This window comes from Schistocerca piceifrons, chromosome 1 (genome assembly GCF_021461385.2).
Source record: "Schistocerca piceifrons isolate TAMUIC-IGC-003096 chromosome 1, iqSchPice1.1, whole genome shotgun sequence".
In the NCBI taxonomy this organism is placed as follows: Eukaryota; Metazoa; Arthropoda; class Insecta; order Orthoptera; family Acrididae; genus Schistocerca; species Schistocerca piceifrons.
This window is the reverse complement of record NC_060138.1, coordinates 876,615,583-876,633,333: the sequence shown is the minus strand read 5'-3', so window position 1 is coordinate 876,633,333 and position 17,751 is coordinate 876,615,583. Positions and strand designations below refer to the sequence as shown.

At 38.2% G+C, this 17,751-nt stretch overlaps 1 protein-coding gene across 1 annotated transcript in view; it reads right to left on the bottom strand.

The window, feature by feature from the left end:
• The window catches only part of LOC124792438 (4-aminobutyrate aminotransferase, mitochondrial), a 113,051-nt gene that overhangs the window by 39,312 nt on the left and 55,988 nt on the right, over nucleotides 1-17,751 (bottom strand). The window contains exons 6-7 of the mRNA XM_047257941.1: nucleotides 10,368-10,540; nucleotides 3,037-3,174 (exon numbers count right to left, since the gene is read on the bottom strand). Coding sequence (XP_047113897.1) covers nucleotides 3,037-3,174; nucleotides 10,368-10,540 — 311 coding nt within the window. The remainder of the gene's footprint in view (nucleotides 1-3,036; nucleotides 3,175-10,367; nucleotides 10,541-17,751) is intronic.

Here is a 17,751-nt window from a genome sequence, read left to right as displayed (position 1 = left end):
TATGAGAAACAGTAATGTACACAACTACGATACACGGGGAAGGGAAAATTTTCGTAGAATTGTGACCAATAAAAAGGCAATGGACCACAGCCACACAGAATGGGAGCAATTTTCTACAATGCACTGCCCACTGAACCCAAGAAATTAAATCTAAATATGCTAAAGAGTAGACTGAAGCAATTATTAATAGAGAAGTGTTGTTACTCTATAGAGGACTTTAAGTTGTAGTGCCATCTTGGAAAACAGTGTATATAGACAATGTCTCCGATCTATTAGTGGTATGAAAGAATGTAATTATACACTGTATTATATGTACTGTACTATTATAAATATAAGCTAAATTGTGTTACACTATAGAGGAATCTACTTGTAGTGCCTTTTTGAAAAATAATGTGTACAGACATTTGTCTGATCCATATGTTGTTATGAAAGAATGTAAATATTTTACTATATATGCGTAATGTAATCTAAATTTTCCTGACAATGTCCAAAAACTTTTTGTTATATGGACAGAAAATAAATAAATAAATAAATACTTAGCTGCCTGTATGATGTTCCACTTCTACACCTCATTCAACTTTTGAGTTCACTATTCTTGCATGTTACAGTCCATCTCACTACAGTGTCCCTTCTTTGGTAAGGGTTTTCCACAGACTACTTTTCTGTTTCATTTCTAATGATTCTAGATTTCATACCTTAGCTGTCACATTAATTTTCAGCATTTTTCTGTGCACTGTTTCCACTTCTACCTTCTACAAACTTCCTAAGACTGTATCTACATTTCCTTCCCCTTTCAACAGGTTTTTGATATCACCCTCAATTCACCCACCTTGTGTACTTACTTCCAACATTACAGAACACTTTTTTTCACTTTCTTCATTGCTTATTCAACATATATACAACAGTGCTGAGAATTGTTAACCATTCTCTTCACAACCAGATGTTGGCTTTCTTGATTTTTCACCTATTACCCTCACGTGGTTTGTGTAGATTTTCTCTCACCTAGACTTCAAGCTAATTATTCTAAAAACTAGCTCCACCTTAAACACTGCTAGGCTTTCTTCAGCCTTCCTCTGCAACAGCTTCATCTTCTTTATTGAGTACAATGTCAGAATTGCTTCTCTACTATCTTACTACTAATTTTATTAGATGCCAGCAAAGGACCACATCTGAGCCACTAAGTTAGCAACATACTTTGTCCATTGCTCCATCTGTTCACTTGTTTTCCTCTTCTCTCTTCTACTGTCCACTTTCTTTCCTTTCTTCTTGAAGCTGTGTTATCTTGAAAACTTTTCAACTTCTAATTTTTTTCTGTCTCCAGTTTATTGGCTCTTTATGCCAGTCCTGTCCAGTCATTCATTTACTCATTCACTTTGATTAGCCAATGTGGTTTGAATTTTAGTGTTTCAAAACTTTTTTTACAATATTTTCCTCACCAACCAGGTAGGACTCCCCGAGATCTGCTCATTTCTAGTATATTTCTTGTTTATTCTGACATAAAACAGATACTTATCCAATACCTATCCATGTTTTGTCTTATTCCTCTGTGTATTATTCTAATCAGTAATTTACAAATGATGCATCTGACAATATCTGACAGTCATCACATTTATTCACTCATAAAACAATAAAAATCCCACAGGAGAAACTTTTTACATTTGTTGTAAATTTAACTTTTCTATTTGTCAGGTATTTTATAGTTTTAGTTAAGTGATCAAACATTTTGATAGCAGCATTAGTCATCCATATTTGAACTAAAGGCAACATTAGTAAAGGGTAGTAAACACTACTGCAATATCTCCCCATCTTTAGCTCAGTTTATATTACATTGACTCTCTTGGCAGCATTCACATTTGTTGTTTTAAGAAGTATCATAACACACCTTTCATTGATCATCTTTCAATTCCATGCCCTCTCTAAATAAACACATCCTAATTTCAAACTGTTTTTCAAAGAAACCCAGTTCACATTAGAGAGTATACATATGTTGAATAACTTAATGAATACACTTGCTCTGTACTAAGAGATTATCTTGGAAGTGACATAGTATAATCCAGAAACTGCAGGTGTCAAGTGAAAAACAGATTCTTTATAAATTGATTGTGTAAACTGAAGAGTGTTCTGAAGCAAAGTTCAATGATATGGTAGAAATTGGCTTCAAGCCAAACACCTTTTGTACCCCACATTAAAGTATTGTGGCTCATCGATAGTCTTAACCTCACAACTTTAACAAGATACTATACACAATACATTTTATTTTTGCTTCAGGTAACCTACAACACTATCATCACAAGTCATTTACACTGAAACAAGCTCCCTATCTGTCTAAATTACACCAATTTTCTAACATAACATTTTCTGTGCCACTTGTACAAAAATCAGTCCAACACTGGATGACAAACTAAAGTGTCAAGCCAGTAGTATCAGTTATTCAGGCTGTCAGGATAAATGCCTTACTTTGCTTCATATATGTTTATGCTACACCTACTTTTGACTTGTTAATATAGTCTTCACATTGTCATTCCCTGGATGCATGTTATAGCATGCACATGACTCAAAATTTTGTGTATTAGAGCAGCATCTTACAATGACCATCTGAGGATAAGTTTAAACTGGCCACAGTACATAAAATTTTCCTTCAAAACTAAAAACTGTTGCTGGTATGTCATTCTGCACTTATGCTTGTACCCCAGTAAAACACATGGAAACATTATATTTGTTGAGTTGCAATATATTATAGTCAAACTTCAGTCACGCTACTTTCCATTCAATATTTCATTTTTTTCAATGCAGACAAGTTTATAGTATAGCTAATAAGCAGAATCAGCATCAAATTGTAAATAATGAGATTCAAGGTTTGACTTTGGAAATGAACAAATCTAATACTTTACAGAGATGTAAGCAACAAATGCAAAATGACATAACTGCAACTTATTACGAAAAACTATTTTTTTAACGAATAGACATATGAGTTCAAGTACATGTTAATAATTTCTAGATGGTCTGATACTTCTCTGTAAGCTATCTGATACCAACCTTTTTACAAATTCTCTGCAACTGCTGAAAGAATTCTGGAGAGGCAGCATTGTCTCCACCTTCTGCTTGTATTGGCTCAACTATTACTCCTGCTACATTCTTCCCATGTTTATTATATTCAGTGATACGATCCTCAACCTGTTGTTCATAAAACATTTTGTCACATTGGGGGCAACAATAATAATTTACAGAAATGGCACATACTATGTGGTTACAATTTTTCACATCATACACACCATGGACTATGGGATGTGGAGTTCATGAACACAATCTGGTCCTTCATTTCTAAAGGAGAGAAGATGTGGTGCTGGTACATATAAGGGTCACCACATATTTAACAACAGATAGTGAACCAACCATCTCAGCAGTACCATATCACCACATTTGTTATCATTTATCTAAATATACTACTTTGTAGATCTCCTACACTACATTGAGCTTTTTGTAAACTAATAACAGACATAGAACACTGTGTTTCTGTATTATCATTCTGTGATACTACAAGAACAATATAATTCTCCCAAAATGTAATGACTGCCCAGATCTCTCAACTTTTCTGATACCCTCCTTCAATGACAGCAATGGTATTTCATGAATTGGAGGGGGGGCTCTTCAGTAAGAACATCATTAGTACACACAAATTAAGATACAATGATTGTTAACACCCTACATTTCCATGGTTACTATGGGTTTTTGAATTAGAGTTAATTGGCACATACACCATGTAATCAAAAGTATCTGGACACCCCCAAAAACATACGTTTTTCATATTAGGTGCACTGTGCTGCCCCCTACTGCCAGATACTCCATATCAGTGACCTCAGTAGTCATTAGACATCATGAGAGAGCAGAATGGGGCACTCCACAGAACTCACGGACTTCGAATGTCGTCAGGAGATGGGATGTCACTTGTGTCATACGTCTGTACGCGAGATTTCCACACTCCTAAACATCCATAGGTCCACTGTTTCCGATGTGATAGTGAAGTAGAAACATGAAGGGACATGTACAGCACAAAAGCATACACGCCAACCTTGTCTGTTGACTGACAGAGACCGCCAACAGTTGAAGAGTGTCGTAATGCATAATAGGCAGACACCTATCCAGATCATCACACAGGAATTCCAAACTGCTTCAGGATTCACTGCAAGTACTATGACAGATAGGTGGGAGGTGAGAAACTTGGATTACATGGTCGAGCAGCTAGTCATAACCCACAAATCATGCCGGTAAATGCCAAACGACGCCTCACTTGGTGTAAGGAGCATAAACATTGGACGACTGAACAGTGGAAAAACATTGTGTGGAGTAACGAATCACAGTACACATTGTGGCAATCCGATGGCAGGGTGTGGGTATGGTGAATGCCCAGTGAACATCACCTGCCAGTGTGTGTAGTGCCAACAGTAAAATTTGGAGGCGGTGGGGTTACGGTGAGGTCATGTTTTTTTTGGAGGGGGTTTGCACCCCTTGTTGTTTTGCGTGGCACTATCACAGAACAGGCCTACACTGATGTTTTAAGCGCCTTCTTGCTTCCCACTGTTGAAGACCAATTCGGGTATGGTGATTGCATCTTTAAACACGATCGAGCATCTATTCATAATGCACGACCTATGGCGGAGTGGTTGTACGAGAATAACATCCCTGTGGTGGACTGGCCTGCACAGAGTCCTGACCTGAATCCTATAGAACACCTTTGGGATGTTTTGAAATGCTGACTTTGTGCCAGGCCTCACCGACCAACATCAATACCCGTGCAGCACTTCATGAATAATGGGCTGCCATTCCCCAAGAAACCTTTCAGCACCTGGTTGAATGTATGCCTGTGAGAACGGAAGCTGCCATTAAGGCTAAGAGTGGGCCAACACCGTATTGAATTCCAGCATTACTGATGAAGAGGCACCATTAACTTTTAAGTCATTTAGGTGTCCTGATACTTTTGATCACATAGTGTAGGTAATTCACAGTGACAAGGGTATAATATTTTATTTTAACAAGCTCTATACAAAACAGTTTTAGTTGGACTGATTTTAACCAAAAAGGTAATTTGAGTACCTCCTATTGTTTTTGTTGTCTCATTACACTCAACACAGGAAATTTCTCTCCCATTTCTTATCATCATCATCATCATCTGTATCACAGACTTAATTAAATGGTAATATAACTCTCACATATTCAAAAACTGATTAAGCTATACAGAACTCAATTGTGAAATCCTGCTTGGACCAAGAATATTTTTTTCCTAGAACTTTCAAAACAGGTGACAATTTATGCTTTTGAAATAAAAAGTTTGTATTATGCTTTCGAGCCCACATGGAGGTTTACCAGTAATCATTCTTCCCATGAACCATATACAAATGGAACAGGAAAAGGGCAAAGTGACAGTGGTACACAAGGTGCCTTCCGCCAGACATCACAGGATGGCTTGTGGAGTATACAAGTAGGTGTATCTCTAATAATGTAATACTGTCACATTGAAAGCAGCACTCTGGCTGAAAACGGATTTAATAACTCAATACTCAAAAAGTGAGGGCGTTATGTAAAAGATCAGTTAAGGAGGTTAACTGCATCAATCGATGCAACAACCCTTAGTTCACTTAGCACATGTAATCACCAATATTCCACTTAACAGTACAATTACAATGTAAATAAACGCTCATACCAGTAATCCCTACCTTTTGAATGATATGAAATGTGTATTATTTTGAAGCAGCAATGCACCAAACCTAAAGAACTCAATTGATTGGTAGGAACAACTGAAATTACCACTTTATGATCTAATAATAGTACAATGAAATCTTAAAACGCAGTGTTTCTTAATTTTCATCCATTGGCATTTATCGCTGTGATAGTATCTTCTTGTGGAATTTCAATCACCAACTTTCTCCTCAGAATATAAAAAAAAATAATTTGTCGTCTCCCACCTACACAGGGAGAAATGATGATCATAATTAAAAAGAAAGACAGAGTTCACACAGAAAGATTTAAGGGTTAATTTTTTTTCCCATGCACCATCCAAGAGAGGAATGGTAGAGAAATAGCTTGAAGGTGTGCAATGATCCTTCTACAAGGCACTCAATTGTGAATTACAGAGTAATCATGTAGATGTAGATAAGTGTAATAACAGACCATTGAACAGTCATGAAGTTTCACATGGAACTTGGAAAAACTGGTACTGAAACCTATCTTTTATGAAGAAAAGTGTATGGCAAAGACTAGTTATCACATACACGAGCTTTTGAGTGGTTCAAGTATATCAAGATGGTCGAGAAGATGTTGAAGATGACACACACCCAGGATGCCCTTCATCATCATAAATGGATGAAAATATTGAAAGAAGTAGGTAATCTGATTCAATCTGACCCTCTATTGAGTTTTTGATCTACTGCTCGAACTATGTCATTCAACAAAGAATGCGTAAGGCAAATTTTAAATAACCATTTAACATGAGAAAATGTGATTCCGAAAATTCTCACCATCAAACAAAAAGAAGCTTGTGAAAATGTTTGCACTGACACTTTGAATGCCATTGGAAAGAGTGATAATACGTGAAAAATTTTGGTTTCTTGCTTATGATCCAGAACCTAAGTGCCAGTCCATGCACTGGAAGGGCCTAATCTCACTGACAGCGAAAAAAGCTCTAATGGGCAAATCAAGATACACAGTTTGCTTTTTCAATATTCATTCAACTGTGTATCTTGAATTGGTTCCTGAAGATCAAAATATTAATCACATTACTACCCTGAGAAAACAATCACCTCAGCTGTGGAAGAACAAGTAAGGCCGGTATTACACTATCATAAGTTGATATGTCAAATATTTATTTCAAAGACATTTGATGGTGTAATAGGGAACTTTGTCAAATCTCACCCATCATCAAATAAATTGATCAAATCTACGGCCTCACCGTCGATCTGATCATAAAAGTCACTTGTCTTCTCTTCACTGCAATGTGAAATGTTACCACTTGGAGCACTAGCATGGGTGCAGCATTCTGTCACCAGTAGTGTCTATGTGAACATGGCTGCGAAGTTTAATTCTTGTGTGCCGTCAACTACAAAATTAATAGAAATGTATAAAGCTGATGAGGTGCTTTACAGCAAGGCACCTTGAGAACAAAAATAGATTACGAAGAGCTACAAAAAAATTGTGGACGTCATTAGCCATGAGATACGGCCCAGGTGCACTGCTGACTACACAAAAAAGAAAATTAATGGCCTCCGCTCAAGCTACTCTCAAGAGAAAGCAAAAGTTCATATCGACATACTTATTTCATTATATATATCTACTTTTGTACTCAGGTTGCCTCACATTGTGAAGCACCTCATCAGCTTCATACATTTCTATTAATATTGTAGTTGTGGGATATAAAATGTAATACACAATAAAAATAGTTCTTAATGCAAATAAAGTGTATTGAACATTTACTTTCAGATATTGGCCCTTTAGTGCTTTATAAATTGCTTCACATGTTTCAGGTATTATTTTAGTTAATGTGCACTGTGGGATTTGAGTTCTGTACTGTAAGCTAGACTAACTCTCTCCTGTAGCAAGAAATCGGAGCGAAGCTGCGAGCCTGTCTTCTGCAGGTATAGCAGTTCTTCTGTGAGTGTTGTCCTTTGTGATATGACAAGACCTTCACTGCACAAATACTGAAATGTATGCTCATCCATTCTTAAGTAATTTATGTACAACTTTACGTTCTCCACTAGAAGAAAACAGCTGAAAACAGCTTTCGCATCCCGCAACTATCCTCCCGATTTGGTACAGAAGCAAATAACCAGAGCCACTTCCTCATACCCTCAAACCCAGAACCTCTCACAGAAGAACCCCAAAAGTGCCCCACTTGTGACAGGATACTTCCCGGGACTGGATCAGACTCTGAATGTGGCTCTCCAGCAGGGATACGACTTCCTCAAATCCTGCCCCGAAATGAGATCCATCCTTCATCCTTCATGAAATCCTCCCCACTCCACCAAGAGTGTCTTTCCACCATCTACCTAACCTTCGTAAACTCTTGGTTCATCCCTATGAAACCCCCAAACCACATTCCCTACCCTATGGCTCCTACCCTTGTAACCGCCCCCGGTGTAAAACCTATCCCATGCACCCTCCCACCACCACCTACTCCAGTCCTGTAACCCGGAAGGTGTACACGATCAAAGGCAGAGCCACATGTGAAAGCACCCATGCGATTTACCAACTGACCTGCCTACACTGTGACGCTTTCTATGTGGGAATGACCAGCAACAAACTGTCCATTCGCATGAATGGACACAGGCAGACAGTGTTTGTTGGTAATGAGTATCACCCTGTGGCTAAACATGCCTTGGTGCATGGCCAGCACATCTTGGCACAGTGTTGCACCGTCCGGGTTATCTGGATACTTCCCACTAACACCAACCTATTCGAACTCCGGAGATGGGAACTTGTCTTTCAATATATCCTCTCTTCCCGTTATCCACCAGGCCTCAATCTCCGCTAATTTCAAGTTGCCGCCACTCATACCTCACCTGTCATAGGCCCTAGCCACACGACATTTCATTTCATTTCAACAACATCTTTGCCTCTGCACTTCTGCCTCGACTGACATCTCTGCCCAAACCCTTTGCCTTTAAATATGTCTGCTTGTGTCTGTATATGTATGTGTGTGTGTGTGTGTGTGTGTGTGTGTGTGTGTGTGTGTGGTGGGTGGGGGGGGGGGGGGGCGAGTGAGTGTATACCTGTCCTTTTTCCTCCCTAAGGTAAGTCTTTCCGCTCCCAGGATTGGAATGACTCCTTACCCTCTCCCTTAAAACCCACATCCTTTCATGTTTCCCTCTCCTTCCCTCTTTCCTGACGAAGCAACCATGGGTTGCGAAAGCTTGAAATTTTGTGTGTGTGTGGTTTTTTATTGTGCCTATCTACCAGCGCTTTCCCGTTTGGTGTGTGTGTGTGTGTGTGTGTGTGTGTGTGTCTATATATATATATAATAGAGGGAAACATTCCATGTAGGAAAAATATATCTAAAAACAAAGATGATGTGACTTACCAAATGAAAGTGCTGGCAGGTCGACAGACACACAAACAAACACAAACATACACACAAAATTCAAGCTTTCGCAACAAAATGTTGCCTCATCAGGAAAGAGGGAAGGAGAGGGAAAGACGAAAGGATGTGGGTTTTAAGGGAGAGGGTAAGGAGTCATTCCAATCCCGGGAGCGGAAAGACTTACCACCATCCACACGTACGGGTATACACTCGCGCACACACACACACATATCCATCCACACATATGTGTGTGGATGGATATGTGTGTGTGTGTGCGCGAGTGTATACCCGTACGTGTGGATGGATATGTGTGTGTGTGCGCGAGTGTCTACCCGTCCTTTTTTCCCCCTAAGGTAAGTCTTTCCGATCCCGGGATTGGAATGACTCCTTACCCTCTCCCTTAAAACCCACATCCTTTCGTCTTTCCCTCTCCTTCCCTCTTTCCTGATGAGGCAACAGTTTGTTGCGAAAGCTTGAATTTTGTGTGTATGTTTGTGTGTCTGTCGACCTGCCAGCACTTTCATTTGGTAAGTCACATCATCTTTGTTTATATACACACTCAGCACCATATGACTTATGTATTCCCAAAGGTCAAATCTGCATTAAAAGGAAAAAGATTTCAGTCCACTAAACCAGCAAAAGAAAGAGCAACATGTGTCATCAAGGAGCTCACAGAGGAAGACTTCCAACACTGTTTCCATCAATGCAAAATCTGCATGGAACATTGTAGGGATAGAAGAGGGAAGTCTGTTGAGGGTGACAATAATTAAATATGTATGTTTTTTAAATAAAATGTTTTACAGCAATAGTCCTGTTAGTTTATAGTTACACCTCTTATGTTCTGCTCAAAGCAAAAGTAATTTTGTGTGCTTTAACTCATTAAAGAATCTGTCTGAAAGCTAGCAAAGTTTTCATTCTTTTTTATGTATGCCTGTTAACAGTTCAATGCTCCTTCTATGTAGTGGGCTTTTCTTTACTACTAAATTATTTTTATTTTCCCAGAACATATTTTAATCTTCTTCTTCTTTTGTAGGCAGCAATGAGCTAAAGTTTGTAATGTAATTTCTCTTTTTCGGAGGATTCATAATAGTGGAAATGTGAAAAGTATTAACACAACACTGAGAAGGAACACTGTTTTGGAATCCATGTTAAGAGAATAGCATTGAAAGCATCTTTCAGAACATAAGTCACTGATGCCAACTGATGATGTCAGACCATTTACAATTTGATTCCTCAGCAAGCACGAGTCCATTACATGTTTCTAATGTAGTATGTATTGTTTGATTTTCAATATATTTACCTCAGCCAGACATCTTCTGTCCTCAGCGTCATTTTCTGACTTGTGTTCTTCTAAAGGATATTTGTACTCTGGAAATGATGCAATTGGCCAGTCAAATGCTGGCACATCAATTTTGTGAATATATTTTGAATGTGTGGTAGATAGTGCACCAAGGGTGCGTCCATGAAATGCACCTGCAGGTAAAAAATGAACAAAAGTTTAGACCTGAGAATGAATATAAGAAAATAGAAACTGTTGCGATACTTAACTGTATTATGAGAATTCTCTAAGTGATCGGCGTTCATTGCAGCTTCAAACAGAAACATGATAATGCATCATTATTGCTTGGGCAGCTAGGTTAATGACATTACTTACTAACAGTCCATATCAAACCTTTAAGATTATGATTTACTGAACAAGAGGAAGGGGGGAGAGGGAGGGGAAGGGGTAGGGGGGAGAGGGGGGAGGAAGGGAGGGAGGGAGGGAGGGAGGGAGGGAGGGAGGGAGGGAGACCGACCAAGGTATCACTTGACAACAACACACTATTATAATTCAAATCATAATTACATTCAGTTACTTAGAACTGTTTAAACTAGATATTCAATGAGAAAATTGATGATGCAACAAAGCAGTATGGCAAAGCCGATAAAATTTTAAGATATGTATAAAGGGACAGGGTGATGGGGCATCTACTATGGCATCCAGGATTAGTAAACTTTATGCTGGAAGGAGTGATTGGCTCTGAGCACTATGCGACTTAACTTCCGAGGTCATCAGTCGCCTAGAGCTTAGAATTAATTAAACCTAACTAACCTAAGGACATCACACACATCCATGCCTGAGGTAGGATTCGAACCTGCGACCGTAGCGGTCACGCGGCTCCAGACAAGCGCCTAGAACCACACGGCCACACCAGCTGGCAAAGGAGAGATAGACGGGAAATAATAGTAGGGGCAAATCAACATTAGAATGTGCAGAATAGACTGTAGAAGAGATTGAGTGAGACACATTTATTTTTAATGATTTGATAATTAATTAAAATTTACTGCCAACCGTATCCCTTGTCCAGATATGTCATGCTTCTCTCTGAAAATAAATAAATGGCCTGCTCTGGTAGTAACACTTCTGCCTTTACTTTCATTAGATGGTGCTAATAATTAATCATATTACATCAACACAGCACAACACAACACAACCGAAACTGTTATTACCCATTCCTACATAGGGTTCTCACAACATTTTTAAGCAAAGTATTGACTTAAAATATTGTATGAAAAGGCTAGAACAAATGAGTAAAAATCTGAATGTCAGAATTTCCATTAATATAGATATACCATTGATTTATTTTGATGAAATCTTACGTATCACCAGTGGAAGTTAATAATATTACTGAGCATACAGTTTAGATATAAAAACAAATAATGTAGGCTCATTAGTAACTGAGCAGTCAGTGCATACACTCTAAAAGCTTATTTTATTGCCATTTTTCAGGGAAACTAACTTGTGTTTTGCTACTGGAATCCAGCTGTTAAGCTTAGCAATAGCATCCAGCAAAAAATTCCCCTGTATCTACACCGAAGCGAGAGGCACTAGAGTTATCACAGTAGAAAATACTATAATCAATTAGAAAACTGCTACATTTGACACTATAGGCACTACCCTCTTCATGTCCACAACAGGACTTCCACAGGACACACTACATGTTATATTATTTGGGAGATGATGATGACAACATTTTAATTAAAAAGTACTCAATATAAGATGACGATACCTTTTAATTTTGGTGTGTGGGGTCACATGGTCTACATTCCTCAAAGTTATGCAATAACTTTCCATGTGGGTGACTGTAGTGGCGTGGGAACAGGGGAAGTAAATGAGACTCATCAGTGGTTTTGTAGGATTTGTAGTAGAGATAGGAAGATACTGGAACAGGAGGGGAAAATTGCTGCCCTTCAGGCGGAGTTAGACAAGGCCAGGGGAGATCTTGACAGGTTAAGGAGGGAGAAGGGTAAAGAGAGGTGGGAAGTGGCAACAGGCAACAGGAGGAACAGGCCTAGAACTTTGTCTGACAGCTTTATGGTGAATGTGGAAAATAGATTTGACCTGTTGCTTCAGTTAGAAGCTGGTGAGCCTCAAGCAGTTACAGGTGTAGACAGGGCACAACAAACTTTCAGCAGCAAATTGAAAAGTAAGAATGTAGGGAAATCAGTAAAGAGAAAGAAAGTGTTGTTGTTAGGTAGTTCCCATGGAAGAGGTGTTGGCCAACTCTTGCAGGATGAACTAGGATCAGAATACCAGGTCACCAATTTTTTTAAACCTAGTGCTGGTCTGGAGCAGGTGACAGAGGATTTAGGATCACTTTGCAAAGATTTCACTAAGGAAGACACCGTGGTTATAGTGGGTGGGGCAGGTAACAGTATTGACAGAGATCCTGGGTACAGCATAGAGTGTGACCTGGCGAAGATTGCATCAGCATCGAGGCATACCAGTGTTGAGTTTGTATCTGTTCTTGGGCGCCATGACCGACCTCATTTGAACTCTTCTGTCAAGAGAGTTAATTTGGAGCTGGAACGGCTGCTCATGTCGGGTGCGGGGTCACACATTGGTGTGGTTCATGTTGATTCTATCAGTAGGTGGGATTATACTAGGCATGGCCTTCACCTCAACAGGAAGGGGAAGGGTAAATTGGCTGGGGAAATAGCAAGAAAGTTAAAGGGGGGAGGCACTGTCATGAGTGGTAAAATACCAGTGGTTATAGGATTCAGAAAAGACCCTTTTTTAGGGTAGGGAGGACAGAAAGAAAACAAATTTTAAGAGAGGTTAGAACTGAGACAAACCTTCAGTTTGAGAAAGAAATCAAAAAACATAATTCCAGCTTATTACATCAACATAAACAGCCATTGGTTAAGAATTTTCAACTGTCAGCAGATATTTTAACTCCACCCAATTTTAAGTCAGTCAATGTGAAATGTCAGCTATCTTTATTGCATCAAAATATTCGAGGACTGAGAAATAAAATTAATGAATTAACTATCTGCATAGATGAATTAGAGTCTTCAAACCCAGCTGACATAATCTGCCTCTCTGAACATCATGTGACCACTGGTATAGAACTTTTAAGTGTTACAGGGTTTAGGTTAGCATCTCACTTTTGTAGATCAGAAATGGAGAAAGGAGGAGTTGCCACATTCATCAGGAACTGTCATAAATTTAAGAACATAGACATTCATAAATTTTGCCTAGAACAGCATATGGAAGCATGTGCAACAGAATTAGATTTTCACAAAAAATCTTTCATAATATTAAGTGTATATCGAGCACCTGCAGGTAACTTTAATCTGTTTGTAAACCACCTTGAAGCTGTACTGGCCCATTTAACAACCAAAAACAAAGAAATAGTGGTTGCTGGTGATTTCAATGTAGATTTCCTTAAAGACTCTCCCAATAAGAACCTATTTGAGTTAGTAACACTATCATTCAACTTAATTCCCACAGTAAAGTTCCCCACTAGGATAACCACTCGCTCACAAACAGCCATTGATAATATCTTTATAGAAAAGTCTAATGAACAAAATTATATTACAAAACCAATAGTCAATGGCCTCTCAGACCATGACATGCAGTTCCTTCTGTTAAATGTTAATACTGAACAGGATATAAAATCTGTTAAATCTGAGCTCAAGAGGGTAATCAGTAAGCCAAAAATTGATTATTTTAGGACACTCCTCAGAGACATTCACTGGACTGATGTTTACAGTGCTCATGGCATGAATGAAAAATATAACATTTTTGCTAATAAAGTGCTTACCTTATTTGAACACTGCTTTCCCCCAAAACTTACCAAGGTTAGAGTAAAGTCTACAAAGAAGCCATGGATTACTCGAGGAATAGGGGTATCTTGTAAAACAAAAAGAAAACTGTATCTGTCAATCCGAAACATTTCCAATGTTGATGCTATAGCACATTATAAGAAATACTGCAAAATATTAAAGACTGTAATACGGATGTCAAAGCAAATATATTACAAGGAAAAGATAGTCATATCAGATAACAAAATAAAGACAATATGGGATATAGTGAAGGAGGAGACCGGTAGAACCAGACATGAAGAGGAACAAATAGCATTAAGAGTAAATGATGCATTGGTGACAGATGTGTATAGTGTTGCAGAACTTTTTAACAAACATTTTATAACTGTTACTGAAAAGATGGGGTTGTCAGGTTCGGTAGATGCTGCTATGGATTACCTTAGACCAGACATTTCAAGTAACTTCCATAATATGAATTTGACCCTCACTACCCCAACAGAAATAACGTCCATCATAAAATCTTTAAAATCAAAAACATCTAGTGGGTATGATGAAATATCAACAAAGTTAATTAAAGAATGTGATTCTGAGCTAAGTAACATATTAAGCTATCTGTGTAACCAGTCGTTTATCAGTGGAATATTTCCCGAATGGCTGAAATATGCTGAAGTTAAGCCACTGTTTAAGAAGGGAGATAAAGAAATAGCATCAAATTTCCGTCCAATTTCACTGTTGCCAGCATTCTCAAAAATTTTCGAAAAAGTAATGTACAGTCGTCTTTATAACCATCTTATCTCAAATAACATACTGTCAAAGTCACAGTTTGGATTTCTAAAAGGTTCTGATATTGAGAAGGCTATCTACACTTACAGTGAAAATGTACTTAATTCATTAGACAAAAAATTGCAGGCAACTGGTATATTTTGTGATCTGTCAAAGGCATTTGACTGTGTAAATCACAATATCCTTTTAAGTAAACTAGAATATTATAGTGTAACAGGAAATGCTGCAAAATGGTTCAAATCTTATATCTCTGGCAGGAAACAAAGGGTGTTATTAGGAAAGAGACATGTATCAAGCTATCAGGCATCATCCAACTGGGAACTAATTACATGTGGGGTCCCACAAGGTTCCATTTTGGGGCCCTTGCTTTTTCTTGTGTATATCAATGACCTTTCATCAGTAACATTACCAGATGCCAAGTTTGTTTTGTTTGCTGATGATACAAACATTGCAATAAATAGCAAATCAAGTGAAGTCTTAGAAAGATCAGCCAATAAAATATATGTGGACATTAATCACTGGTTCCTAGCCAATTCTTTGTCACTAAACTTTGAAAAAACACACTACATGCAGTTCAGAACTTGTAAGGGGTGTCCCAAGAGTATATGTCTAACATATGATGACAAGAAGATAGAAGAAGTGGACGGTGTTAAATTCTTGGGATTACAGCTTGATAATAAATTCAACTGGGAGGAGCACACCACAGAACTGCTGAAGCGTCTTAACAAATCTCTGTTTGCAATGCGAATTTTGTCAGACATAGGGGATATAAAAATGAAAAAGCTGGCATACTATGCTTACTTTCATTCCATAATGTCATATGGGATTATTTTCTGGGGTAATTCATCAAGCCAAGCTAAAGTTTTCCGGGCACAAAAACGTGCAGTAAGAATTATATGTGGTGTGAACTCAAGAACATCCTGCAGAAGCCTGTTTAGGGAACTAGGGATACTAACTACAGCTTCCCAATATATTTATTCCTTAATGAAATTTGTCATTAAAAATATATCACTTTTTCAAACCAACAGCTCAATTCATAGAATCAATACTAGAAATAAGAATAATCTTCACAAGGATTTAAAGTCACTTAGTCTTGTACAAAAAGGTGTGCATTATTCAGGAACACACATTTTCAATAACTTGCCAGCAGCCATAAAAAGCTTAACAACCAATGAAATTCAGTTTAAGAGAAGCCTAAAGGATTTATTGGTGGCCAACTCCTTCTACTCCATTGATGAATTTCTTAGGAAAACCAACTGATTTGTATATAAGTACAACATAACTTCTGCACAATTTCAGTGCAGTAATGTGTTCACTGAAAATGTGTGTGTGTGTGTGTGTGTGTGTGTGTGTGTGTGTGTGTGTGTGTGTGTGTGTGCGCTTGTGTGTGTGTAAGTGTAATCTAACTTCTGCACCATTTCAGTGCAGTAATGTGTTCATTGTAAATAAGTATTACAGTAGTTGTATTACATGTTTCTTACCTTATAAATAAATAAAAAACTTTTTTATTTTAAATTCAGTGCAATAGTATTTGTAAAATAACTCTTAATGTTCATTAAAAAATGACGATCATTCCATTTGGGACCTGTGGAATGGTACATTAGCTTATTTGTTTTAGTTGTAAATATTTGTCATGTATTGTTGTTTTTCTGACATGTTCCACATCCTGGAGGACCTCCTCACTACGGATCAATTGGAATGAAAGTAAATCTAATCTAATCTAATCTAATTGAAACAATGTAAAGGAATAGGGTACTGTGTTCAGAGACAAAGTACCCTAATAGGATTGTTGATTGGTTTCAAAGTAAAAGATAAGCTACATAGTAAGAAAATTCACAATACTTTACTGTGTTTTATTTCTTGTACTGCAGCCTTCTCTCCAGCAAGGGTTTCTGAACATTTTATTTTAATATACCCACTGTCCACAGATTTATGCAAGCAAATCTCATGTATCCCCCATTGATTTTTTCTGTTCAACCCCTTCCACTGCGAATACCTTACTACAGATTTTCCCCTTGGGTAATAAATAGTCCTCAATTTTAATGTCTCTAGTTAATGCTTTGCTCAAAACATGTAATGTCCTACGCTTCATCTAAAATCTAACACTGTCATATGCTTTTCAGTTCGTACTTCTGCGATGCACACATGTGACCTTACCTATTTCTGGCATCAGTGCGCCTTTACGCAAATAAAAATTGTTCTGTGGTTAGAGATGCCAGGTGTGGATAGCGGTTCTAAACGTGCACTGGGTGAGCCTTAGGGGGAGGGGGGGGGGGGTAATCTGGATGACAGAGGGGAGAGTAAGCCATGTAGTGAGAGCAGGCCACATGCTAGTTGTGTCTGGAAGCATGGCAAGAGCTACGAGGTCATCTGAATGATGGGTCAATGGCCCGGAGATTGCTGTTTAGTCAGCAGATGGTGGAAAGTGCATCACATCGGAATTAGTGCCTCCCACTCCTACTGAATTAGGCGAGTGTTGGCATTCAGTTTGGAATTTGAACTGAGTCATTCATCTTGGCTGGAACAGTAATTCGTCCATCTGTGATCTGACACAGGTCACAAGAATGGTCATCCTGTAAATTACACTGTTTCCAGTTAGCAAGTCTCAGGAGTATTTTTATTATTTCTTCTGGGACACATCACATTGGACATAGCGCCAAAGAGAAGGTTGGGCTCATCATTGACTGTAGTGCCATGATATTTTACGCTGACAGTGTTCTGAAAATTTCTATGTTATGTGTGGATAATCTGATGCCTTTCCATTTTAGACTTTCTGGGCTGTGCAAATCATGTTCAACTATGTGCAATGTATC